General features: G+C 38.6%; 1 protein-coding gene across 5 annotated transcripts in view; it reads right to left on the reverse strand.

Moving 5' to 3' along the window:
- Positions 1-13297: 13297 nt before the first annotated feature.
- LOC119121061 (protocadherin-9) overlaps positions 13298-26988 on the reverse strand; it is a 106190-nt gene continuing 92499 nt past the window's right edge. For 4 of the 5 annotated variants that reach the window (XM_037248440.1, XM_037248437.1, XM_037248439.1 and 1 more), the window contains one exon: positions 13298-15181. In XM_037248440.1, coding sequence (XP_037104335.1) covers positions 14814-15181 — 368 coding nt within the window. In that variant the 3' untranslated portion in view covers positions 13298-14813. The remainder of the gene's footprint in view (positions 15182-26988) is intronic. The other variant, XM_037248441.1, reaches the window with a different exon arrangement.

The raw sequence follows: 26988 nt of genomic DNA on the forward strand, positions 1-26988 counted from the left end.
TACGGAGGCCGCCATTACAGATGCGCTTTCTTCTCTGCTGTTCACTTCAAACACGCTCCATACGAACACAATGCTCTCGTATCAGACGCTTGCTCGATCACCTGCTCATTTGCTGTCACAATGTACCAGACACCAATCCGAAACATTTCTTCGCTATTGAGTTTGCTAGCGCATGTGCAGTGATACTGACCGGCAGAATAACACCTGGTTGTTCCCAAAGATGATCTTCTTTCTGAAATAATTTTACGTTTACGGACTTAAGTAGGAGTCAAAATTTGGGTGCGTATTATACATGGGTACAGGCTTTTTTCCAGCATCAACATGCCATTTTTAGGGTGCGTATTATACATGGGGGCGCATTATACATGGAAAGAAACGGTATAAAATAAATTTTCTGGAAAAAATGTCTTAAGCATATTTTTTAGGATGGTGACAAACTAATACTAACAAAAGCAGTCAGTCAAGTGCAGGCCTTTCTCCTGAGATCAGTTTTCCCAATGACAAAACTGAGTTTTATGTGAAACAAGAAAAGGTATAATATGCTAAGGAAAACGATTTTTTTTTTATCATGTTTTTAGTGAAACATTTTTGCCTTATCTTGCTCGATCACTTGATCTTCCATTCTTGAGAACAAGTAATGTTTGTTAATTTGATTTTTGACCTTGTTAGGGTCTCCCCCTCTTTTTGCACTCGGATGTTTGCATAACATTGTGTCAATGGTTGGCTTTAGCTAATTGCAAATCTCCAATTTTTTTTAACAGTTGAAATGATTACAAACAATTATACAAACCACAGAATACATTTACTAGAAGACCTGTTTTATAATTAGCTTAAAGCTTTAATTATATGATATATAGTAATAATAATTTTAATTAACAGCTAATCCTTGTGTGTGTTCTATTTGGAAATCATATGCACTTTGCATAAAATTCAAGGTTAATCACCTTGAACAACACTGAAGGTGGGAGCGCTTGCATTTATGTTAGGGATAATGAGGGTTAGCTTGTTAGATTGTACAATTTAGCAAAGGAGAAGCTTGAGATGAGCACCAGCTGACAGCATTGTTCGCCAAAATGATGGGCAACAGTCCGGAATATATTCTAATGTCTTTGTCTTGGCCCTTTGCATTGACATGATGACATCCACTTTGCCAACCTGTTGACGGATGAACCGCTTGGCGAGCAAAAAAACCAAGGTACTTTGATTCTTGTTTAGCAAGTGTAAATTTTTTATGGACAGAAATTCGGGGTTGCATCCTTCATTCTACTTATTTGCCCTATATGAGGAAAGTGATGTTGCTGTAAAAGACCACATCATCCAAATAGTCTGCAGCATCAGCTGCTGTGCTACTCAAAAGCTTGTCCTTCATTTTCTGAAACGTTGCAGTGGCTCTATGAAGGCCAAATGGAATAGCGTTAACTGGAAATGTCCAAAAGGTGCCCGAAATGCAATTACCTCCCTACTTTCCGGTGTCAGTGAAATTGGCCAAAAGCCGAAGACACTCCCTAAGATAGTTGTCCAACAGAAGACATATTGAGCAAGGTTTGGTGTGAATTGTTTAAATGGTTCAGTTTACAGTTTTTTTTTTAATACATAAAATCTCTCTCTCGCTCTCTCTCTCTCTCTCTCTCCACATCCTTATTTTTGTTATTTATTTTTACAATGCAGTGAAGGTGTAGTCATACAGTGATTCCCAAAGATTGTTTGGAGTCTACTGAAAATATTGTTAGGGAGAAAATGCTTCTTTTCAATGGAAGTAGCTGCAGAGTATTAACGACACATATATTTCTCATTTGATTTAATTAACCAGTGCTTAAAATAGATTTCAAGCTACATCACATTTGAGGCTTGCAGCGTTTTACTAGCCCGCAGCATGTGCTGATAATATTTAATCGGGTCGGCATAGGGCCTGCGTATGCCTGCAAGGCAGGAGTAAATCATTCAAGAGTAAAATCAAAACAAACAGGTAAAAAATAAAATAAAAATAAATAAGTGCATTCTTTCAAAAAATTACAGAATTTTTGGTATGATATTGTTTGATTTATTTTTTTCAACTTATGACTTTTTTTGGACAAAGCAATTAAAATATACCGCATTTATATGCCCATATGACCCACCCGCGAGTCATGGTACCACTGTACAACTGAACAAGGGCACCACCATAAAGAATATATTTCTTTTTTTTTTCTTTTTTCGTTTTTCAGTGTGGTCCCATCATCACTTGATCTTTCTGTTTGCGAATTCTTACTCCCTGGTGTAATTTCCTGTCATGTCTTGATACTCTACTTATTGTGTGCCACTCTATCACAGAGCTTGTTGCTGTACATTTCTTGATTGCAATAGCTATATCCCACACGTATTGTAGTAAACAATTGGCAACTTCTAATTTTCTCCTTCACTCCAGTTCCTAAAAGTCCGAAACCTACCAGTCACCTTTCCACCTCTCTATTTTATCCAAATTCACTCACCGTTTTTTTTTCTTGCCTTACTTCGGTAGTTGCAGGACGGTGAAGTAGAAAGACAAACAAAAGAGTTTTACAAAGCGTCATCACACAAGGATTTGTCTCGTCTGACTGAGGACAATACTCATGTTCCTTCATTCAGCATTAGCATAATCCCCTGGGATATCGCTGACCCCGTGCTCTACCCTCTCATCGCAACCGTACTTGGAAGAAATCACATTACACTTTGAAGATCCAGATTATTGAGCATGTCAATTGCTATTTCCCTCGTTAATACGTATGGTAGAGACGATGCCGAAAATAAATAATGGAGGCATTGACACCGAACCCACCTCCCTCCCACACACACATATACAAACACATGCACAAACCTCCCCTCCAACTCGCTCTGTTAACGTGAAACAAATATGTCAAAATGATAATGTTTGACCTCATTTGCATAGGGTGTACCTTACGAGACGCAGAGCATCTTTTCTGCATTACATTTTTTTTTTAAGTCTACTTTGCGGCACCAGACCTTAGCAAGCTGCTTTGTCATTGCCACCATATGGTATCTTGACAGTGTTTTTTCACACTAATTAGTCTTTAACAGATATGCCAAATCCAAATGACTGTAATGTCAAGGCTGGGCTCCTTTGCTGCATCTTAAATAAGGTTGCAAACAAAAGAAGGCCGTCTTCAGGTGCCTGGAAAAAGACGAAGGAATTCTATTTATTTTTACAGCGGGATTCTGTGGATTAATGAGGAATGAATGGACGGAATCAAAATCAGTCTTTTGTGGTGTTTATTTTCTTTTTTCTTCGTGTATTTCTATTTTAAAAATAATGACTAAGAACATGACATTTTTCAAGAAAATTCTATTTATTTTTACGGCGGGATTTGGTAGATAAATGATGAATGAATGGACAAAATAAAAATCAATGTTTTGTGGTGTTTATTTTCTTTTTTCTTTTTCTTTGTATATTTCCATTTTGAGATGAATTAACGAGAACAAGAATTTTCATTCTTATCTCTCCATTATGTAACATCCTGCAAAATTTGTTGTGAGAATTTGCTCTTGAGGAACACTCCGGCAGGCGAGGAGTTAATAAATGAGAGGAAATGACAATTGAAAAGCGTGTCACCTGCAGACAATTCTATCTCGCTCCTCAAATGGTACTTACGAAACTGGGCTCCGATTGCTTCCTTACGTGTCTCATTTCCTCTTGCCCACATTTTCTATCTTTGTCCTATTTCTATCTGGGTTTCACTTTCCAGCACTTGAAACATGTCTTTAGCACTCAATTGCATAGATGCAAATTGTAGAAATTGAAATCTTCTCTCTGTCAAATAGACCAAACCTGTTGAAAGCAAATTTACATAATAGCCATATGAGAGACTACAGACTTGCCAGAAATGTGTCAAAGTGGCAAAATATCCAGCGTTAAATCATTACTGCTGCTTGTTCATAGTGTCGTTATCACAGCCAGGAACATGTTGTAAAAGCAATTATCCTTCATTTTGAACTTTCTGAAGAAAGGCTGCAACCTCCATACTTAATCATCTAAATAAAATATTCAGAAATTACATTGTATTCATATGAATAAGGGTGCACAGGTGCAAGCATGTGACTAATTATGGCATAAAATAACATTTGAAAAAGACAGAATTGAGCAGTGGCCGTCAATAATAGGGCTGTTAGGGCCTTTTCACACTGCACTTAACATCGCGCACCTGCTTTTCCTTACCTATATTTAAAGACGAAAAATCAACCATCGCGATGTGGTAAATGACATTTTATGTGCTAAATTAATCTATTTACATCCTGCGGAAGAAGCGCAGCAATTTTTCTCATTTGGCAGACGTAATCCTTAATGTGTCCAGTCAACCGATCATTTGTTTGCTTGAATATTTGATATCAAAAGATAATTACATTATTTGCTCTGAGGAATCACTGGCTTCTACTACTTTAACTTTTAAAATTTGCATCCTTGCCCTAGAGCTACACATACTACTCTGTCGCATATGATCTTGTATACGCGAGATGTCAGCGATCTGTATCCTGGCAACATGTGTTGCAGAAATAATCACTCAGGGTTTGAGAGTAAACTTTATGGTATGATACTCAAGTTGCCTACATGAGAGAAGAACCTTGAGGATGCGGCATTGTCAAAATTGTAATTTGTCCCCTAACACCTCTGGCAAGGTTGCGTCCATGTGTTCGGGTGTGGGGGGTGCTTGACCTGCCGATGTTGAGCTTCCTCGCTCACTAAGGAGTCTGGCACTCAGGTCACAGGTAATGGCTGCGGCCAGATGGCACCTATCGCCTCGGGACAAAGGGCGGATGCTAGTCATTGTTAAACTTTGGAGCTTTGCATATTCTAGCATTATTTAATGCTTGATTACATGCATCATTTATCACAATTATGTCTTGATAAAAATTTGATGCAAAACACAGGCGAGGCCCGCTGAATATTCACACTTTGACCTCTCCCGCTGAATCAACCCCGGAGGAAAGGAAAGCCAATTATTTTGCACAAAATATGTTAAACTATCATGATGAGACACAAAAGCAATATGAAACCAATCATTTGGTTACGGTAAATAATTGGTCATGATTACAGTCATAGACTACAAACCAGAATATGATTGCCATCTATCAATTATTCGGTTAGATGATACAAATAGCTTGCTTGTTTATTTATTTATTTATAATAAAAAAATGTTCCAAAGGAAAAAAATCATAAATGATCAGTGTCATGATCCTTTCTCTTCCCCAGTATTTTTCCAAGGCCTGATCCAGGTGATGGGCGGAGTCTCAGGCACACACCTGTGCAGTGTCCCAGTTAGCTGACTACTTTGTGCTGGGGAGAAGAAAACCAGTGACAAACAAAACAGTGCAGGTACTCCCCACAGTCGACTGTTGCCAGATGAATTATGTGGTAGGTAACAACAGATCATTATATTAATAAATGAATGGATTGAATGAGGTTAAAATTTGCATTGACAGCGCATTACATTATAAGCATGTTTGCTGCTTACCTGTGTGCCTCTCTAAATGACATGCTAAATAAACCACAGCCAGACCCAGAAAAAAAATATATGTAATGGTTGTTAGGCTACTCAAATCAACACATGCTTAGAGAGAAATGCAACAAGAGAGCACTGTAGGTGTATATGAAGTCTCTATGTGAGAAAAGTCCAGGTACGCTAGAGGTTAAAACTGAGTGCTGGTATTTTGTACTGGCCCATTTCAAGCGTTGATAATGACCTTTTGCGGCCATTGGTGGAAGATTACGAGGCTATTGATACCTCGGAGCCTTCAAGTTACCAAGCCAAATTCTTCAAAGCGTTTCAGGCTTCTGAATAAGGCTGGTTCATCTCAGTGACAACACAGAGCTTCCTGCTACTTTTTAAATTCTTCAGCACTGCCTTTAGGCATGTGCCAGTGCCACAGACTCTAAAAACATGTATGGGCGGGGTACCTGCTTTATAAGTTGCCATTTGGGTGCTACAATAATGATGAGTTTGTCTTTTGAACAAGCAAGGAACCATTGGAAGTGAGTTTGTTGAACTGGATTTTCTACTGTTATAAAAGTAAATACTCTAGGGTTGAAGTTATGTCTTAACACTGTTGACAGTTTGCTAAGATGTACATACTTCCTTCCAGGTTACTTTCCCAGTGGCCTTAAAATGTCTGTGGATTTGACAGCTGCTTTATTGTACTCTGTCAAATACAACTGACAGCTTCTATGAGCTCGGCCTGAACTCGATGCTGGCAGAAAGTTATTGATATGTCAGTGTCACCACCCTGAGTATTCCGCTTCCCGGCCACAATACAAGAACTGGAGGATGGGTGTTTAGCCCGTGACTGCGTGTGCTCTTGTGGTAATCGGTCCGAGCGTGGGTCGGCAACTTGTGGCCACAGCTGTATCTGGCCACCTCCACTGTGGCTTTAGAAAAGAAATCATGAGTATTTTTTTTATATATATTGTCAATTAACATTGTTTTTCTTTCATTGATGAGGGATGGAGTTATTGTAGCACAAATTAGCGACAATTCTCTAGTTGAAGCCTCACATGCAGATGTGATGCACAGCTGACTGATTAAAATGCACATTTGCAAATTCTTTTTTTTCCCATCCATCAATTTTCTACTACAATTGCAAGAAGCAACAGCCAACGTCAACAACAGCTTGGAAATATGAGCATCAAAACGCAAACGTGCACCTGCTGCCAATGCTGACTTGAATGATAAAGTACATGAACAAGATCTTCCGGTTAGTCACATGTTGGCAGGTTTCAGAGGCAACAGCTTGTCTCTAATCAGACACAGTTTCTTTTGGTTCAATTGTTTGCGTTGGGTTGCTTTTCTGACTCAAGGAAAAGAGAATACCTCAAACATGTTAACAAAAACACATTCGACCCATTGGAAAAAACCTAACCAACGATTCCTAAAAGTAAAATATCAAAACATGATGTAGTACATGGCTTGTAGAAATTATACTGAGCATACAAGAAAGAAAGAGTTTGTCTTTTTTTATATAATGCCGCTACTGCATTTTTTATTGGATTATGTAAAGTCAAAATTGAATTCTAAATCCATTTGACTGAGTATCTGCGAAGGCTGTCCAGGGACGGAGACATCATTATGAATGTTAATTGTTAATAATTATCCTTCTCCTAAGGGTAACCCGGATTTCAGGACAGTGGGAGCTGATTTGGGGAGAAAAAAGGAAAATAGAGGACATGGAGACTAAGTGAGAGAATAAATAAAGGAGAGAAGCATCCAAGTATTTTGTAAAAACTCAATGTTGTATGCAACGTTTTAGTGACTGGAGGACACAAGAGCCAGCTTAACGTCAGACCGTCTGCTTTTCAACATTTGTATCAGCTCAGAGGATTTCATTTAATACCAACATTAAATGGAAGTGTCAGGATTTTTTCGTCACATTTTGGTTGTGCTGCACATGTATGAATGTCAAGAAAATTTCACATTCATTCTTCAAGATGGTATCACAACAGTGTGTGTGTGTCCCACAAGCCTCAAACTAGTGCTCAGTGCTACAAGACCTCCAAATTATTATTCCACTTAATTCTGAAAATTTGGGTTCAGCTTTTTACGCACAAATAATCACCACTGTTACATTCACTGGACAAAATATAAATATAACACTTTTATTTGTGCTCCCATTCCTAATGAGCTGAACTCATAATTGGACTTTTGTACACTAAAGGCCTTAATGAGCACTTCTCTTTTTCCAAAATGATCCAAGTCACAAATGGAACATGTGACAATGCTGTTTAGACAGCAAAATTATTTGCACAGGTTATCCATGATAAATACATTACAGAAGACTGATTTTCCAGTCCCTTAACTCTGCAAATTGTAAAAAAAATCACCATTTAATGGCTATAATTGACACCAAAATTTGAACCTGCCTCACAGTAGGTATGAATGGGTCAGTCTGACTGTTTTGACATGTCCACCACCTTCCTCACCTTAACAATCGGAGGGTTCCCACAATAAAAGTCCTATTGAAAATATGCAGTTTGACTGCATTGCTGGCTTGGGTTGGAGGCTATGCACACCAAAGTGGCGTGATTTACTGACAGCTGAGACTGGCTTCAAATTATGGACACATGAATCTTTAATGACTGAAAATGTCAACTTGGATCCAGGGAAAGGAACACTTGAAAATTGAGAGCTACCTTATGTAGCCATTGTGAAGTCGGCCAGTGGGGCACATTGAGAAGATATTTCTTCATAATATATTTCTGTGTTAAATGGAAGCTTCACTCTTGTGGTGAAGTGTAAATGGAAACTCTACCAAACTTGGTTGGCAGTATCATTCCAAGTCAAGTTTTAACAAGTTAAGAACAGTTTTTTTTTTTTTTGACTTTGTCCTCTGAATGTGTGTCAGGGGAGGAGGGGACACAAAAAAAGACAAACCTTGAGAGAATTACAGAGTAGAATAATTAGAGCATGTTATCATTTGTATAATCTTCACCACCAACGCATCTCACCTCTACCGCAACCTTGAACTGAGAAAAGTCTTTACCAAAGAAGCTCTCTTGCACATTCTACTTTTGGAGTGCTAGTTTGAATCTGGTCGCGAGAGTTGAAGGAAATGCTGCAATTCCAACGTTAACCTTGCCTGTTGGATGTCGGCCAATCCTAAACTTCCATGACGTGGAACGGCTACTTGTCTTTCCAAATAAGAAAGGGAAACAAAAAGGGAAGTGAACAATTTGCAAAAAAATAAATAAATAAATCCAGTGCCAACTTGGATATTAAATGCAGTAAATAAATAGCAGCCAGATGGTTTTCACTTATTGTTGAAGCATATCGACAGATTTTCTTTTGCATTTCACTCTCCGTGCCTGAAGTAGGTACCGGATAGTATAAAGTGTCATTAGAATTTCAATGCATACTAATTGTGCTTGCAGGGAAATTTGGTGTGGCCAAGTAGGAGGCATTTGATCAGTTCTGCAAAGCCAGCCAGGCGGGAACCTTTGCTTTCCACCTCGCTGACTTTTGCTGCTTTGAAGTTGAGGTGCAAAATCAATTGAACACATGGTGGCAAGTAAATTAAGATGTTTGGAGCTTATTGTTGAATGACTGAAAGGTTTGGAAGGAAATATGCAAGCTGCTTTATTTTTTTCCCCCTATAATTATCTCAATGCTGTTGGATTTATTTTATAAACAGTACAGTTTTAAGAAAAACAATATTTTTCTCCCGGCAAGCTGTTTTATACGTTGGCAAATTTCATTTAAAGTCAGCATCCAAATTTGAGTGCAAATGGCTCTCTCTTAGCATTTTTGCTGCCAATTCTCAACTGTTGGATTTTTCTCCATCAAACGGAGGCAAAAGGCTGTCTGTGTCGGAATAAGATTATCATGGGGATAATCGCCATCATTTTTGGAGTAAAGTACAGCTTTGACTTATCCCCAGAGGAAAGACAGAAGATAATATATAATAATAAAAGTGTGAATATTTTTGAAGATCAACTTATATCTCCATGTGCGCAATATCCTCCGGGTGACCTTTTTACACAGCCCCGCCGCATTTCATTAGCTCGGGAGCAGAATTAGAAGTAGAACCTTGGCCATAACTAATTTAATGGCTAAGTTCTCTGGAACCAAATCAGCCACAAAAGTTAGTTATGGGTGTCATTATTATGATGAAATTATTTTTGTTCTTGACGGAAGCATTCGGCATGTGACAGCAATGAGGATGAGCGAGGAAAAAAAAGCAACTTCGTCAGTGCAAAAAAAATAATCACTAAGACGGAAGAAAGTGTAAGCTCTTTACCCAATGCGCCTTTGCATATAAATGAGAGATTAGGCAGAAACTATATCTTACCGTCCAATAGAATACATATGCCTAATTACAATATATTCATAAAGTGAGAGTGTAATTTCCACAAAGGAGATTACAAACGAAGGTCAGAAAAGGCCCTTACTGTTCTCGGCATACCTATTAGGATGCTGATGCTGCTTCTCCTTCCAGATGAGATGATGCCTCATCCTGAGGAGGAGACTAATTAGGGAAAGAATACGTGTTGAGGAACATACTTGAATCATGAACATGGGACAGCAGAAAACAAAGTAATCTGATCAGGCTACTTTTTAACATCTTGTGACAATAATTATTAAATATCCTCTGATGTAATATTACAACGATTTTGTTTAAATCAGTAAGTACTCAGAAGAAAAAGTTTCAAGAATATATTAAGATTTAAGGATTTATAGATTCACTACAACAGTCTTTATCTCGTCACAAAGCCGCAATGCTTTTTTTGTTGAACATGTTAACACATATATGTGCTCACATGATATATTAATCTTAATTGCTGCAATGACACATGCACATAAGCATGGCCATGAATGAAAATGCCGCAGTTGATAACATGAACCGGCAGGACTTGTGAGAGAAATCTTAATTTGTCAATCTTCTCCAAATCAAATGTCATGATGGAGGTCACTGAAATTCCTTGTCCTGTCATTTGCATGTGAATAAGCAAAAGCTCTTGTTTCTGTTAATGTTGCCGCTGTCTTTTGGTGAAATTATTTTGGTGAAAATCGATTAGATTTTTTCAATTCTCGCAGGTGCTATAAAAATCTCACATTAAGTGTAACAATCTGAAAAGGCAGGAAAGATTTTGACGGTTTTAATTCAGTCAAATGGCAGTAAATGTTTAAAACACTTCCGAACTCAATTGGGAGATCTCTGTAAGGCCATGACAAAAATCTTTTTTTTTTTAATTATTACCTTCCATTTGATAATACTGAATGAAATTGAACATTCATCTAATGTATCAAAAAAGCGAGCTTTTAAATAAAGTTCAGAGAGCCTGATTATTTTTTTTGTACCAGACCTCCATAATATTATTTTATACTGTTCTCATGGGCAGTTTTATATTTTAAAAGTGAATGGGACAATGTGACTAGATATATTTCAATTTAGTTTGAGGACATGACCATGAGGTCACAAAAAGGAAATCGTCAATTGTCGACCTTCAAAATCATTCGATGCCAGGATCTAATTGGACATGAGATTCTTTTTATTTTTTTAATCTCTTTCCACTCTACTTTGAGCGGGCGAGACAAACCTTTCTATTTCTGCTTTGTGATAAAGTCGTAATCATGACAACCTGGAGCACACAAACTGAAAAAACACCACAAACAAACTAGAGCATAACCGCTTCCAACACGGTCGTATTTAAAGGTAGTTGTTGTTGACAAGATTCCTTTAGTGATTGGCTCAGTGGAGAGATACGAGTCATGTACTGGAGCCTGGTTCTTCTCCTGTCTTGTGTACTACAGACTACAGAGGTTAATCAACAATCCGTCTCCTCTGTCCCTCTTTCATCTGACCTCTCTCCTCTGCGTGTCTCATCTGGAGGGAATATCGGCATGGTATTTGCTCCTTGATTGGCTGTGGTGGAACAATCCATATATATGTCTGTTGTGACCACGTGGATCCGATTTCTGGAAGCCCCAAGACAGACACAAGCCATCAGATCTCCCTCCAAACGACCTTTGCTTCCAGGGAATGGATCTACCGGAGAGTACGGTGATAATTGATCCTTAGCAAGGCATTCACTATTGATGAAACAGTCGAGGCTTTCAATTACCTTTTTTATGATCTCGTTTGATATATGCATAGAGTATTCACAATATTTTAGATTTGTATTTGTCAGGGATTTCAAATGAGCGAGCATTGCTCATGTTGTTTACCAAATGCTTTTCTGAAGATACTTCTCAGTATTCGTACCAGGAATGTGACCTACAATATATGAGTGGCCTGTGGCAGTGTAATAGCTCAGATGATTCAGAAGTGTGACATAAGGTCATCGTGGAAGAGGGCGCAATGTTTTGTGACACACTCTTAATCTGTCACGGTTATTACTGTGGCTTTTGCATGGAACTATCTGTCCTCTCATCATTTTCCTTGTGACCTTCATGTTGCATTTAGGGAGCCTCTGCTTCTGGAGGGCATATTTGTCATAAATACTTAGCGCTGTACTTTGTCTAACTGAAGACAATTGTGTTGAATTTTCAAAACAATATATTATCTTCTACTTTGTCTCTGACAATGTCTGGGTGTTAGGTTTAATTTGTCTACGCTCAGTAGTGAAAAGGTTGTGCTGTCAGCTCGGCACAAAAATGTGTCACATATTGCATATTTATTCAATGTTAAAGGCCAACATAAAGGACAGATATGTTTTTGAATGTGAGACAGCCCATTGGCCACAAGAACGCAAAACCCTATGCCTCATTCATAGAAACGCTACCATTGTCCAAAGACCTTTCTAAGTAATGGTACTTGATGAAATAAAATGGCTTTAATCTAGTCATAGAAAACTCATTCCAAGCAAAGAACTTCCCCGCAAACACGATAATTCATGCCCGCTAATATTTTTTTGAAATTTGTTTGCAATAATTGCATACAATGTGAAGGTTAAAGGAAAATGCTTGCAAATGTTCAAGGGAAGTTGACTGTCGCTGCAAAATGCGGCATCGCCATTATACTACATAGCGTGCTGAACATCCACTCACTTCCACATTGTGCATGGAGGTTTTTCAAGCCATATGAAAAGAGAAAAGCAATATGGAGCCTTTTTTTCTTAGATTTGGCATAACATTAATTCGCCACCCTCCCACTTCCAAGGCAATTAGCTTTGATGCATTTCAGTGACAACTCTTGCCCAAATCAGTATAGCTAGCTAGCATGGCAATAAACAATTTCAGCAAGTCCATTGGGCGACAGTAGATAAGCAAATCAATGAGGTTACAGGGTAAAAAAATATACACAAAGAATCCATCATTACTTTTGTAGTTATTCTAATTTGTCTTTGCTTACTGGTCTTCTAATGACACCGATGCAACTAAATAGGAAAAATACTAAATCCTTAAAGGAGACAGGAAAGAAATTTTGAATTTATGCAATTTTATTTGGGTGGTTGCACAAAAACAAAATCATTTCGACCAATATATTTCTTTTTTTATGTACAGTAGATATATATTCAACTAAAAAAAGAATCTAGATCCTGTTGTTTTTATTCAAAGCAAGCACTTGATAACATAAAATGGTGTAAATTCACTTTTTTTTTCCAATGTACTATATTACGGAAAAGTTACTTTTTTTTTTAGTGTTGATTGACTGAGATGTGTTGCAGCAACAAAACCAAAAACTACAATATCAAGCAAACACTGAGAGAAAAAAAGGAGGAAACATTTTTTTAAATTTGTTTTCAAGGTATGTTAAGGACTGTGTGCAAATGCAATTGTACCGAAAAAAAGATTTGAATGTCTAAAATTGTGAAAAGCAGTAGAAAATGACACAAGTATGAAGACACATAATTAAAACATTTATTGCAGTAGCTGTATAGAAGTAACAAGGATTAACTGTTTCATTATCTGTGATGTCAAACACCCTCACAAGTGGCACATACCGCGATAAGCAAATCACTCCATCCTACTTTATATTGTGACATAAACATGAAAGTGCTTCACAAACCAAATATTATATGCACAAATAAATTCTACAAAAATAAACACACACGCACACAAAATGAAGTTAATTTCAAAAAGCTATATCTCGTTAAGCATGCTGTTCCATTGTGTATTTTGCCATCCATGCTGTGGAAGAAAAACAAACCTTTTCAGACAGCGTTCTCTGCACATGCCTTTTTAAATACCTGTACTGTTATTTTTCATTTTAATACCTGTGCAGTTATGACTCAAAATTTGGCAAACAGCCAATGCATAAGGCATTTAATTGTGGACAATTATACTGGCCAAAAAATTGTCAGTGTTGATTAAGAACAGTTTTTAAAATAAAGTCATGAAGGCACAGTGATTAAAATATGATTGTTACCTGTTTTTTTTTTTTTTTGTGGTGTGCAAAGAAATAATGGTCCCTGCGGAAATAATATACATATATATATACGTATACTTAGATATATACATATGTCACCAAATTCCAAATACTACTGCAGGATTGTACTGAATTGAATCACAGTCTGACTCAAATCTATACAGCAATAAGATCAACATCAGATAAAACATTTACAAATATATTGCAACCCAATTGTTCTGAACACTTTCAAATTCAGTTTATAGAGTTTTCATAGCGTTTTGCTTTTATAATGCACATATTGAGCACTGACATCCTTCATACATTTTTCTTGTTTGTTTAAAAACAGATTATCTATGATTTTATAGTCACATGTACCATATGGGAAAAAATTCGTGACAACAGCATTGTTTCAAAAGCAAATGCAAAAAGCGGTGGATTGAAAGAAAAAGAAAATGGCAGACATGTTACAGGTGACTGTCCAGCCCTGATGACTAAAGCAGTGATTATAGCAGCGACCTCTCCAAATCACTGTGGTTATTACAGATACGTGACAGTGGTTAATAAGTCTTATTTACAAACACAATGACATGAATGAACAAGCGTCTGCATACAGTGTTTTGAGAACATTGTTTTCTGAAATGTAAATCCATTTTCTTTGCTCGTGTCGAATAATATATACTAGCCGGGAACACCTCAATAACAACCACGTTACATATTTGTATACATTTCAGTCTCCCATGATAGTTTTTTCTTAATGATGTCTTTTCATCCCACCCTCCCCATTTCAATCCATGAAGGTTAAAAAAAAAATACATCCTCAGCATTGTTGACTTGGAGGGAACACTGCAGAAGCACTTTAGTTTTATGCTGTACATTGTACATGTGGCTACCACTATGCGGAAGCAGACGTGGTAAGAGATGATGAGAAGAAGAAATAATAAAAAAAAAGAATAGCGCCTTCTTTTGTCAGTTTGTGTTGTCACAACACACGGGCAAAGTCCATTTTAAAGCTGCTGGTCCTTGGGGCTATCTGGGCAGGAAGCTGTCTGGCAGGACTTCAAACTTACCAAAGGAATATCAGCCATGCCACTGCTTGTGAAGTGTCCCTCTTCGCTCCCAAATTGCTTCCTGTCACCAAAGTCCGACTGCCCGTTCTCTTTTTTCCAGGTTCGAGTCAAGGTATGTCCATTGAGAAATTTATCCTTGGGACCCCACTCCCTCTGCGACCCAAAACTGGACACGGGGGATTTGTGCTGCTGGTAGGACGCCAACGTCGGGGGCATCCAGCAGTTGTCCGAATGTCCGAGGACCAGGCATTCCTGTGTGCACATCTCAGAGGCCTCCATCAGGCCACGAGGTCCCAGGGGCCCATCTGAGGAGATGGAAAAAGGAAATCAGGTGAGTACATGTCAATGACACTAAGTTGTGGGCTTCATTCAAAATATCTTGTTTTTCTACATGTTGCAAAACATTTTTCATAGAGTGAGTGGCCTTCAAACCGCTCATGAGAACAGACCGGGGTGAACTATACTAAAAAATTGTATTGACTCGATTGAACGGGATTCATTATTATTGCTGCTCATTCATGTGTACAATATCAGAATGAATGTATTTTCAGTCTTTGACAAGAACGTCTCCATCTGACAAAACAAATCTAAGGCCTAAGCGTGGAATTGTAGCTTTGCTTCAATCTTATGACACGTGAGGCTAACAAATGTGATGCCTGATGACGACTGTAAGGGAACATGGAGCTCATCACAATAACAGGAAGTCATAATTGGTACACAAAAATTCCAAGCAAGGCAAAAACAATCATGGTTGTGTGCATAACCTCAGAATGCAATAATCAATGGCACCCATGAGATAGCAAGATGAATTTCTTAAATGAGATGGTCGACAAGTGAATAGACCTCAGGGGAGATATTAGGGAAGAGATCTGAAAGGGGAACTGAGTGTGTGTGTGTGTGTGTATGGACATGGTGCTCATGGTCGAGAACGCTGATTGTGCGTGAGCGTCATAATGATGTCTTTGCGGTTTGTGCACTTTAACCTGAGGAAAGACGATCAATCAAATTGTTTGTAGAACTGGATGTGCTCAGATCACTGTATGTATTGATTATGATCATCTTGTGTATTGATTTTAAAATGCAAATATTCAGTCATGTTTGTGTCAGAAAGAAATAACGAGATAGGGTCCTCGTGTATATCCTTCATATATAAAAATTCACATGTGGTGGGCAGAAGATTGATTTTTCTCAGAAGGTTTCATCTGTTCATGCACAACAACTTTGTCAACAGGCTTATGTTACATAAATGATTGGCTAGTATGAACGAATTGCTCAGTCAGTCAAAATATCATGTCAAATATACCAGAGGATTGTTTTAAACCTACGATGTGGCATCGATCACCAATGCTCCAGCTAGCCCCCGAGGACTACACGAGCAGCCCGCGGGCCTGTTTAAAAATAGCACACCAGTGAAGTGTCCACTTGAAAATCGTCATATTTGCAGAGAGGAATCAAAGTAAAGGCTCACACTGCAGGCAAATGCAAACCAGATGGATTTTTTTTTTTTTTTTTTTTTTTTTTTTTTATATATACGACCTGTAGCCCTCCATTCCAAAAAGGTTAATGGAAGGCCCTCCCTTGGTGTAGCATATTCAGATTAAATTGATCTGATACCTCTTCCGCTAAATAATTATACAACTAATTATCGTAGAGTGTCACTTTACTGGATACTCCATGCCTACATTCCAACTTTTATTCCTTTGTGGCCTCGGGCTTTTAACGCCATAAAATCAATGCACACCTACGTGTAAAACAAAACAAACCCTCCTCTTGTTTGGTCTTTGGAAATGACCTTATTTAAGAATCAGTGACCTCCAAGGCTTATCACTGCCAGGCGTTTTTGATTATCTCGGGGCACGAGAATATTGCCTTCACTTGTGCCTCACAATTCGTCTGACCTCTGTAATCACAACCAACGTGTTATCTATCCGTCACTCTTGTATTTTAGCTAGATAGACCAAAAGACTGATATTTCTTTTTTTTGCTAACAAGCAGGAATAGAATTACATGCCAAAAGCAAATAGCCGGTGGCTTCGTTTGGGTGCAAAGCCCTCGAGTGCTTTAAATAACACGGAGGCACAGGTGTTGAGGAATACAAGGAAATGTGTCTGAAGGCGCTGACTATTACAGCACTGCGCAAATTCTGCAGATGTCCACACAGATGGATCTCATGAAGACAAAGAAAAGCATTAGATTTCTTCCCGATACAACATTGAGAAGATGCACTCAGGGTTGCTCTGATAAATTCTGTAGAAACAGTTGAATAAATGTTATCCAAGAGCACTACAATTGTTGAGAGATGGACAATTGCTCAGAGCAGCATTCACATATTCTCTCATGGCCCTCCCACTCAGCACCATGGAGGTTAGAAAAGAGGAGAAGGTTGTTTAAAAGTGAATTTGTGTTTTCTTTTTTGTCTGTTGGCTATAGCTAATGAGAGAGTGTTTGGCTAATTAATTGGATGCACTCTATCAGTACTGATGTGCCTGGCGTATAGCAACAACCTACAGCTTCCACAAAGGCGGCAAGAACGGGCAGGGAGAGAGTAAACGTGATTGAGCACGGGGGATCTCGTGTCCATGGGGCTTGTTTATTTTTCCATGCTGTTAAGCATGCCCAGATGTTGCTATTTGGGAAAGAATGGAACTCTGTTTTGCCGGCAGATTGCTATCTCCAGCTTCTGTTCAAATAACCACATGGTAGGAGAACGGCAACTCTCAATCTTATTTGGGACCTTCTGCCTCAATGAGTTCCAACTTGGATATTAGTGTTGGGAAAATGAAATTTAAATTTAGTTTCATGAAATAATTGTATTTCTTTTTGACTCCTCTAGATGGCACTCTGTTGAGTTGTGATTACTGAAACCACTTTAAAAAACAAAAATCAAAAAAATGATTCATGAAGCAAATTTGAAGCTTCATATTCCCACCACTAAACCACAGATACGCAACATGATAAAGCCTGCCTCAATTCATTGATGTACTTCACACAGCTAAAAAAAAAAAAAAAATGCTGTAAGATATTTGGCAAAATGTACGAGTCATGCGGCTTCATGCAGCTTTGCAGCAAATTTTGTGATCTACAGAAAAGGCTATCTCAGGTTGGTTAAATACGATAGCGAACATATCATAGCAACGTAAAAAAACCCGACATCCTCTGGAGAATACTAGTCCGGTTGATGGATCCTTTTTTGTGTTTCCTTTGAGGCCAGGAAGCGGCTTCTTGTGAGAAGAGATGAAAACCTAGCGGGAATAACATCGAAAAAACAACTTGAGAATGGAACTGAGAGGTGATCAGAGAGATATATAAGAGCAGCGTCAAAGTTGGAAGGGGAGCAGAAAAAGGCTATGTGAGTTGAAGAAAACAACACAAAGCCTATTATTAACCCAACAACGGTTACATGTTTGTCAGATCGTCCCTGAAAATCACATTTCCACTTCACTGTACTTTATGTTAAAACGCATATAGAAGATGGGGAGACGACAAAATAAACTGTCATTTATTTATGTTCTGCATGCATGAAATCTTTGTGAATCTTTAATACAGTAACCACATAGTACATGCATAGTGTGGTTGACCTATATAGTCTAAACAATTACTAACTATAACATTGAGAGCTTGTTTCCAAACTCCATCCCATTTATTTTTGTGGTTGGGGTTTCTGTATTAAAGTATAATGATGTTTGCAATTGTTTTTGGTACTTGGACTTCAGTTCAAATCCCCATCTTCGTTTTTGGACAGAAACTTTCTTGGATCAGATCCTAACGACTTTGGAATGTGCAATGTTATGTCAAATTTGCTGCAGGACAACACTGAGAGTGTTCCACGAGCCTAAAACTTTGCTAATGTACAGACATTTTGAAGAAAATAATTAAATTTACAAGTGAGGGTGATCCTCCGGGTGATGCTACTGCGAGCTGTTTTGTAAACCGTTATTCGTATGGTTACAGAATTTCCATTCAGTTCATAACTGTTTCTGTTCAAAATTCTCTTCAGGCTTAACTCTACTATACAGTATTTTAGCTAATTCTTAAATTGTAATTCGTCACTCCTGGGAGAAATATACAGCAAGCGGTTTACTGTATGGATGCCGTGTTTTACATTCTGTATATTATAGCATTGATATCTAACTGGAACAAAGTTTGTTCTTGCTTCGGCTCAGAAAAGATGCAGAAGGAAGACACCGTGATCATGTGCTGTCGTTCCTGGAGGGATCAGTGACGAGAATTAAACCATAAGTCCCTAGTAAAGGGCATCTTCCATCCCACTGTTTGTTCATCCACCGCCTACGCATTCATTTTCAGTCTGTGCCGTGCACTATTACCAACAACTCAAATCCTGGGGTGAAAATATTTCCCATATTACCCACCAAAATGTTTAACAAGCCACTATCCTTTCACTTTGATGATTTGGCAAATGATCTGCGTGACTTGAATTGTTTTTTTCTTTGTGTTGTTTTATTCAGCCCCTGTGACAACATTAGCCATAGAAAGCAAATGTATTCTCACTGAGTAAATTTGGCAAATGGCCTCGTCTTTAAAGTCAATTTAAATACATTAAAATATGATTAGTCAGTGAGAGCAGTGGATAAAACACAGATGTAAAATCCTGGCCAAGTAAGTCAGGTAAAAAAATAAAACAAAATCATCTCACGTTGAAGCCAGTCAGCGGTCTTCGAGTCGACATTTTATATTAAGACAGTTTTATACTTTGGTATGAAGCAGAAACGGTGGTGTTCATTCCATTCCTAAGATTTAAATCACACAAACCCTCACCCAAAATGAATCCAGGCGAATGAGATGAGGGTCATAAAGTGTTCATAGCCGGGCAGCTGCATGCAAGACTAAGCGTACATTCCCAAGCACAATGCCAAGCCTTTAGATAGATTTGTGTAAATCCTTCCGCCTATGGAATCGGAAACCGAAGAATGGGTTCTATGATCTGGAAACATGATTGACTTAGGTTTTGTGCAAGAACTCCTAGCCATGCCTCGTTTAACATTTCAAACGTTACAACACCAAGTAGGAAAAGCAAACCACGAAGAACTGCTGTACCTCTCGGGCCTGTGTCTTGTTTGTTCCGGTATGGTGAAAGGTCGATAGAAAAATAAGACTGAGGAATGAGCAAAGCAGACAACGTTAAGGCTTGCGGAGTGAAGTAGTGACAGACATGCTGTGCTGAGCCTGAGGGAATTTGGTAATAAAAGAGAACCTTGTCCATCTCTTGAGAGCTCTGTAATTGCAATTTGGTGGCAGGTATACTCTCTCATCTTAATTGTCATCTCTGAGTATGATCTGCACACATTAAAAGTGCACTAAATTAAACTGGTATAAGGCATTCTTGGAAATTAAGGGTGCTGATGCTGATAAATGGAATGTGGGAAATGGATGTTATGGACTGTTGTGTGATGATTTTGTTATTTTTCTACCACTTCCTGTTCAGAGTCACGGGTGAGTTGGAAACATGGGAATGAAGCAGTGCCTAGACTGGTTGCCAGTTAACCACAAGGGATGTGCAGACAAACAGCCATTATCACTCGTATGCATATTCATGGGTGACTTAAATTAACCTACATTGTGCACACGTGCGATGATATGCAGACTAAGAAGGTAACCGTATAGCCATTAGCTTCATGTTAGTGTTCTACTGACAGCAAATGTATAGTGAATAATTTTTGTCTCATGCAGCTAAGCACAAGCTCACGAGTCATCTCAAGGTAATTGCATCGCGTCGTTCACAAGCGTGACACCCCGCAAGACGGCAACTGTGTCAAAATTTGCAAGTTGGTCGGGCATTAAATTAGCTGTCATGGAAGAGGTTTGCGTGAACGAGCCTCAACGGAAAGGAGTGGAAGATGAGTGTTGGAAATAATGAATGTTAATACAATCAATTGTATCGCTCATAATCATGGGCTTTTTTTTTTTTTGTAACTTGTTTATAAGGACAATTGTTCAATTATGGTTGGTGAGTTTGAATGAGGGCACAGTGACTCAAACAGTAAACTTTAGAAACTTAACTTTAAAAATTCATACCAGAAAAATTATGGGAGCTAAAATCAATGTTAGTGCTCACTGGTTTAAATTTGGAACATCGCCAGGCAACAGGAGGACCAAAAAAATTGGCCTCACACCAATGCAGCCCTTAAACTGGTGTACCCAATAGACTGCGTTTTATCCTGCCTAAGGATACAGTCAAATAAAAGGAATTAGGTCCTAAGGACTTGTTCCTATTAAGGACCAATTTCTTTTCATTTGATTGCATGGAGATGCCAGTTCACTTGCTGAGCTCTACAAAATTGCCCTTGAGCATTAATGCTGTCTCAAATGACCACAAGGCACATTCAAAATGGTAATAAAAACAAAATTGAAACACTATCTTTATATTTATTATATTATAATTACAAACCACAAACTTTGGCCTGAGGGACCGAGAAATGGAAATTTACTCGTCTATATTTTAAACATTATAACAGTTGTGGAAAAAATAGTAAATATTTTAATAAATCAAGAATCATAAAAAAACGGAAAAGGGAATTGAGGTTCGAAGGTGGTTTCAATAGGCATAATAATCTGTAATTTCTCTTTATCTACAGTATCTTTTTGATTTTATGAATTAAAAAATACTGCTTTGTGTTTCTCTAAATGGGAACGTGCAATCATTGTTTACGTTGTAAGGATTTCCGATAGCCTTGGTGTTTACTACGTAATTAAACAATGAGACTCCTGAGCCATAAACTGACACAAGTGCAGATGAGAAATGAGGAGTGACACTTAAGACCAAGCATGTAAAGTAAAAAAGTGGCAGTTACCTTTTACATTGATTGGAACAGAGTCATAAATAGACAGCCAGTGGAAATTTGAGATTAACAGCCATCATGATCACATTTTGGAGCACAGGAAATAAAAGGCGTTACCAATTGTAAACATGGATTTCATTTGACATTTAAATGACTTCCTGGGTGCAACAATACTGGAAAGTAATTTTGTTTAATTTCGACACAAATTGCAGACTTGTTAAAATGAACTTGCATGAAAAACATGACCGTTTTACGGGGTTTAACACTTTCTGTGATTGATTGGGAAAGGGCACCTCGGTGATAGCTTCATCTGCAATGGAGCTTTTTTTTTTTAATCCCCTATCACCGTGTTGTATTGATGTGTGCGCTTGTGCTCACATTTAATGTCAGGACGTGTGTAACTAATTTGTTGTTTTTGAAGATGGCAGCAATTAATCTTTCAAATGACCTGGCAAGATTAAATGTGAAAAAGAGAGCATGCTAGGAAAATAAATGCCAACATTAGGCAAGAAATTACAAGATGACCTTAGTGAAGAATGATTTATAGATTCCTGAGTCAGGCAATTACAGCAGGTAATACCTTTGAAATTTCAAACCAAGAAAATCAAATGCGCTTCCCCCATATGAGCTGTGCATTCGTCGAGGTTGTTTCTGTCGTCTTTTTTGAGGGTGTTCCAAATAACGGAAACATCTGCTGAAAGGTAAATATTAAACTCAAGGACACGGGGGGTAAGAACTTGTTAATTGACCTGCATTTTATGAGTCCCGACATAAAAAAATATCACCTTGGAAGGATATTCCTTCATTTTTTTTTTCTTGCCCTTTATCTCGCTGGGTCTCACGGGCGAGCCGCCGTCTGTTCCGACTGACTCGCCCGGCGCTGCTCGGCAGTCAGTCACGGGGAAGATTGTAACTATCTTGCTATTTTAAATCCTGTTTGGAGGAAACAATCAATCACACTAATCTGGAGGATTATGTGCTTTGGTTGTGTCTCTGAGGGCCCAATATGAGAATATTTTTATGATGCCGCCTTGTGTAAATGCCAGCATTGAGCACTCCTAAATCCTTACATCTGTGCCTACAATCAGGACTCTTCCCTGTTGGACTGACTCGTTCCAGTATGCACGCTCACTGCTAAGCGGCGAACATGAGGATGAAAGCGGTTCGGTTCCTTCCATTTGGAACGCTCCCCTCACCATCAGCCAAAACTCATGAAATGACATGGCGTGTGAACACGGCTTTTAATTACCAAGAAGACTATAATCGAGCAGAGACGGTGGAAGCAATCTAGTTTACGGCATTTTACTGTCCTTAATGAGATTGGTCCGCTGACCATAGAAGCCATATTTATCCAAGGCAGCTGACCAGAATACAAAAAGCAAAACTTTTGCGCCTCTTTTAAATAAATATTTGATAATTAGAATGTTTTTTTTTTTTTAGAATTATGCAAAGATGACTTGGATGTTTATTCATGCGAATATAATATATCAAATCTTCATTTTGTAATGCTGAAAATATTTCAAAATATTTTGGAAAAAAATATACGTATATTTATTTAATTTAAAATGATTTTTTTAAGTCAATCATCTACTCTTAAAAGGTATCCAGATACAGATGATTTTATTTTGTGCAACCACTTGATGAAATAAAATGGAGTAAATTCAACACAGCATTTCTTTCTTGAAAGAAAATGTGGCCTTTTGCAAGAATATTTCGTTTTCCTAATGTCGGAGGAAAAAAAATGGCTTTCAATGTTAATCTTTAAACACGAGATACAAATACAGATCCATACCAGGAGCTGTTCAAAATGTTTTCTCTACCATAAAAAAAAATTGTTTCCATTGTTCGATGTTGTCAATAACTATCATCGTCTCTATTTCTGAGTCTGACACAGCAAGGCCAGCATGTAAATTGGAAGCGTCCCTCAGTCCAAAAGCATTCCTCCTCCAATCCCCTCAATCATCCCATGTTTGATGAGTAGCTTTGTCTGTGCCCCTCTCAATGTCAAAAAATCAGCAGGCACTCTGACTTACTGATTGGGTCAAAGACCTCTGCCGCTGTGAGAAGGGAACCAACCGTGCGGCGGCGAGGACACACTCTGCTATCACCCCGAGACACGCCGAGCAGTATTTCCGGAAGCACAAGTGGGAAAACAACAGTGACAGTCACTATAAACAAAAAGTACAAATCAATAGAAACGAGTCCCCAAGACAGTAATATTTATTAAACAGTCAGATGAAAGGTGTCATCGTTGGCTTTGTCTTAAGTTTGTTATTTTTATCCGACGTTCAATCCTGTGACACGTGAAGAAATGTGATTTTAGATGCACTTACAAAGGAATGATAATAAAAGGCAAGCCACGTATGGGCCACGAGCGGAAACAGCCATCGGCCTTATTATCCTTTCATTTCCCTCTTCTATAAATGGCGTGCATTTGAATTATTTTAATTACGGCTCCTTGCTACAATTACCTCAAATTAAATTACTTTGCAAACCTCCGTAGAATACATAGCTAGTCAAGAATGGGATCATACTGCCGGGGATTTAACCTCAACTTCTCTTGAACACATTGTGCTATTGCCCCCACGACCTAAATCCAACTCCATATGGGACTGAAATATTGAAAATGCCTAAAAGCCCATTTTGTATCCATTCTAGAACCCAATCAGCCTTGAAACTCTTGCAAATCCCTTCTTCCCCGAGTCCTACTCTATTCACCAGATTACAGAGAACAACGCTGCCTAGCAGGCATGCCACACTTAAATAATCTCTGGGTGGAATCCCAGTGTTAATGGGGTTTCTGGATCATGCCACCGCTTTGTGTGATGATGCTCGACGGCATACATTAAGCTCCGGGAGGCAAAGCGAGGGGCGATGGGGATTAAAGGGGGGAAAAAAAAGCACAACGAGTGGCCTTTGGAGAAGGTGGAAAATGGAGGGAGGGAAAAGAACAGCAAGGCTGCCAAGGAGTGGAGGAAAACAAGAGGCAGAGGGCGGCGAGAATTGAGAAGAGAAAGAGACGTTGCGGAGGCGAGAAAGTCCCTTGAGTGGGCCACAAGAAGCTTGCCAAGGTCTAAATGACATTACTCTGGATGTTATATCCTTGGTGGCCTAGGGTGGGCGTCCTGTGTGTGCCAAGAGATGCATAAAATCTTCACTGCTATTCATACCCTTCACTTCACATGACCCATAAACACATCCAGATGACACTTGAACTGTCGCATCAGAGCAGCCAGTGAATTCATTAGTGGATTTAATTGCAGTGCAATAATTGCTTTCATCCTTGGGATGTGGTGACGTGAGAAGAGCGGCAGACGATTGATGCCCACAGGTGATTGTTTTTTGAACATGCGCATGTTGCGGATTGGCTGCTGCGTTTGCAGTGCGCATTTGATTAGTTTGCAAAATAGACCAATCTGTTTAATCAGTTTCATGATCTCAAATCGTTTTAACCCCAAATGAACGTAAACGCCATTAATTCGTTCAATCGCTACGTTGGGCGCCATCTTGGCCACCGGGGGTGACGAAATTAAAATTGTAGATCTGTATGTGTTGCTGCACAATTTGTGTTCAGATATCCGTTGCTTAAAGAGTTTTAACTGCTGCAGCAATAATACTAGTTTCATAAACTAGTTGAATTATCTTTAATTATGCAGCCCAATATTTCAGAACCAAGAATCCCACTCGTTGCTAAAAGGCAATGTGGTTTGTTTAAAAACTCAACAGAAAATCAATGCACAACCATTTTGTTGGACATTATGACATTCCTGCATCCTTCCAAGTGTTTGGCTGCAGCGGACTGCGGTTCAAACAGCATTTTGTGTCAGGCTACAAGTCGCTAGGGCAAATTGTCCTTAGAAGAGACCCGCATAGCAGTAATTAAGAGTACAAAGAGTAACACGAGGTTGTGTGTAAGGCCTTTGACATTACTAATTGCATTTATTTTAAGACTCGACCTCGTAGCTCCAGCGCAATTCATTAGAATCAAAAGCAGCCTGAATATCCGGAACAATGGATGTCAAGTAGGTGTAAATAACGCAAGGTTTGGAGGGTTTGTATAGAATAGCAAGCTGTGGGGGAAGATAGACCAGGTAATTAGCATAAAAGGGCATCAGGACTGACCTATATAATCCCCACCTTTCATCATATGCCAACACAACAAGGATTGATGGATTACTCTTTGAGCATCATATGCAGCCAATATGCAAAAGTAGATCAAACTGATGATGAATATGAGAGCGTTTCGATATTTTGGGTTTAGGAAGTTTAGTGTGGCTTTTTGTCTTGATCATCTTTGGGAGTTGGGAAAGAGGGCAACACCTTCCGTGTGATCTGCAATGAATGAATAACGTTGTTGGCTGTGTGATGAATTATTTTCTTTTGATAATTAGTGACATCCATGCCACTAAAATATTAACTGCTACGGTATATAATGTTTGTCTTAAAGAATTAAATGGCATTTTTTTTTCTGCTTTTTTTGCGGTGCATTAAAATGCAATTCCAATGACGACACTCTTGGCCTCAGAGAGAACATCTGCGAGGTGTGTGTGAACTTGGCTGTCATTGATCCCATTTCCGCTTTGAACACGCATAAAACAGTCATTTTCAGACTAAACGATTTATTGTGGCGCCAAGTGTCGGTTCTAGTCCGAGCCGGCAGGTAAGCGGAGTCATGATCAAATGTTTGATCTCTCTCATGATATTTCTAGCCCGCTGCCTTTCCTCCAAGAAGCTCCCTTTAGAGGCATACATCACGCTGTGAGACGACTCCACTTTTTTCAATAAAAGATAAAGACCGTCTTATTACCTAGCCATTAAGAACGTAACATTTTGTTAAATGAACTACTATTTAAACCACTCCTTTGAGCTCTGAGCCAGATTCAATGAATCTCTGCCGCACTTTAATCAACTCTGGCTCTGCTGTTCCCCCACACATCCTTTTCATGATTAAGAAGAATAAAAATTCATAGTATTTGATTATTCCAAGTCTTAATTTAAAGGGGAGCTAAAGTCCCCCAAGGGCAATCAGACATACATCAACATCCACCCTATGAAATATCAATATAATTTCTATTTCAGGCCAAGTGGAAATGACACGAGACTGTGAAAAGACATAAACTAGCTGTCGCTTTCGCTTTCTTTTACCGCAGTCTTCAGCTTCCATAATTTCCATTTATGAGCATCTTGACCCCATTTATTTGAGCCGATAAAGTGTTTTATGAACGTTTTCATGTTCTAAAAGAGAAACAAAGATTACCGCCGGGCGCAATCAGGACAACACGAGAGGTTACTTTGCATTAATGTCGCCATTGCTT

Source organism: Syngnathus acus, chromosome 3 (assembly GCF_901709675.1).
Source record: "Syngnathus acus chromosome 3, fSynAcu1.2, whole genome shotgun sequence".
NCBI lineage: Eukaryota > Metazoa > Chordata > Actinopteri > Syngnathiformes > Syngnathidae > Syngnathus > Syngnathus acus.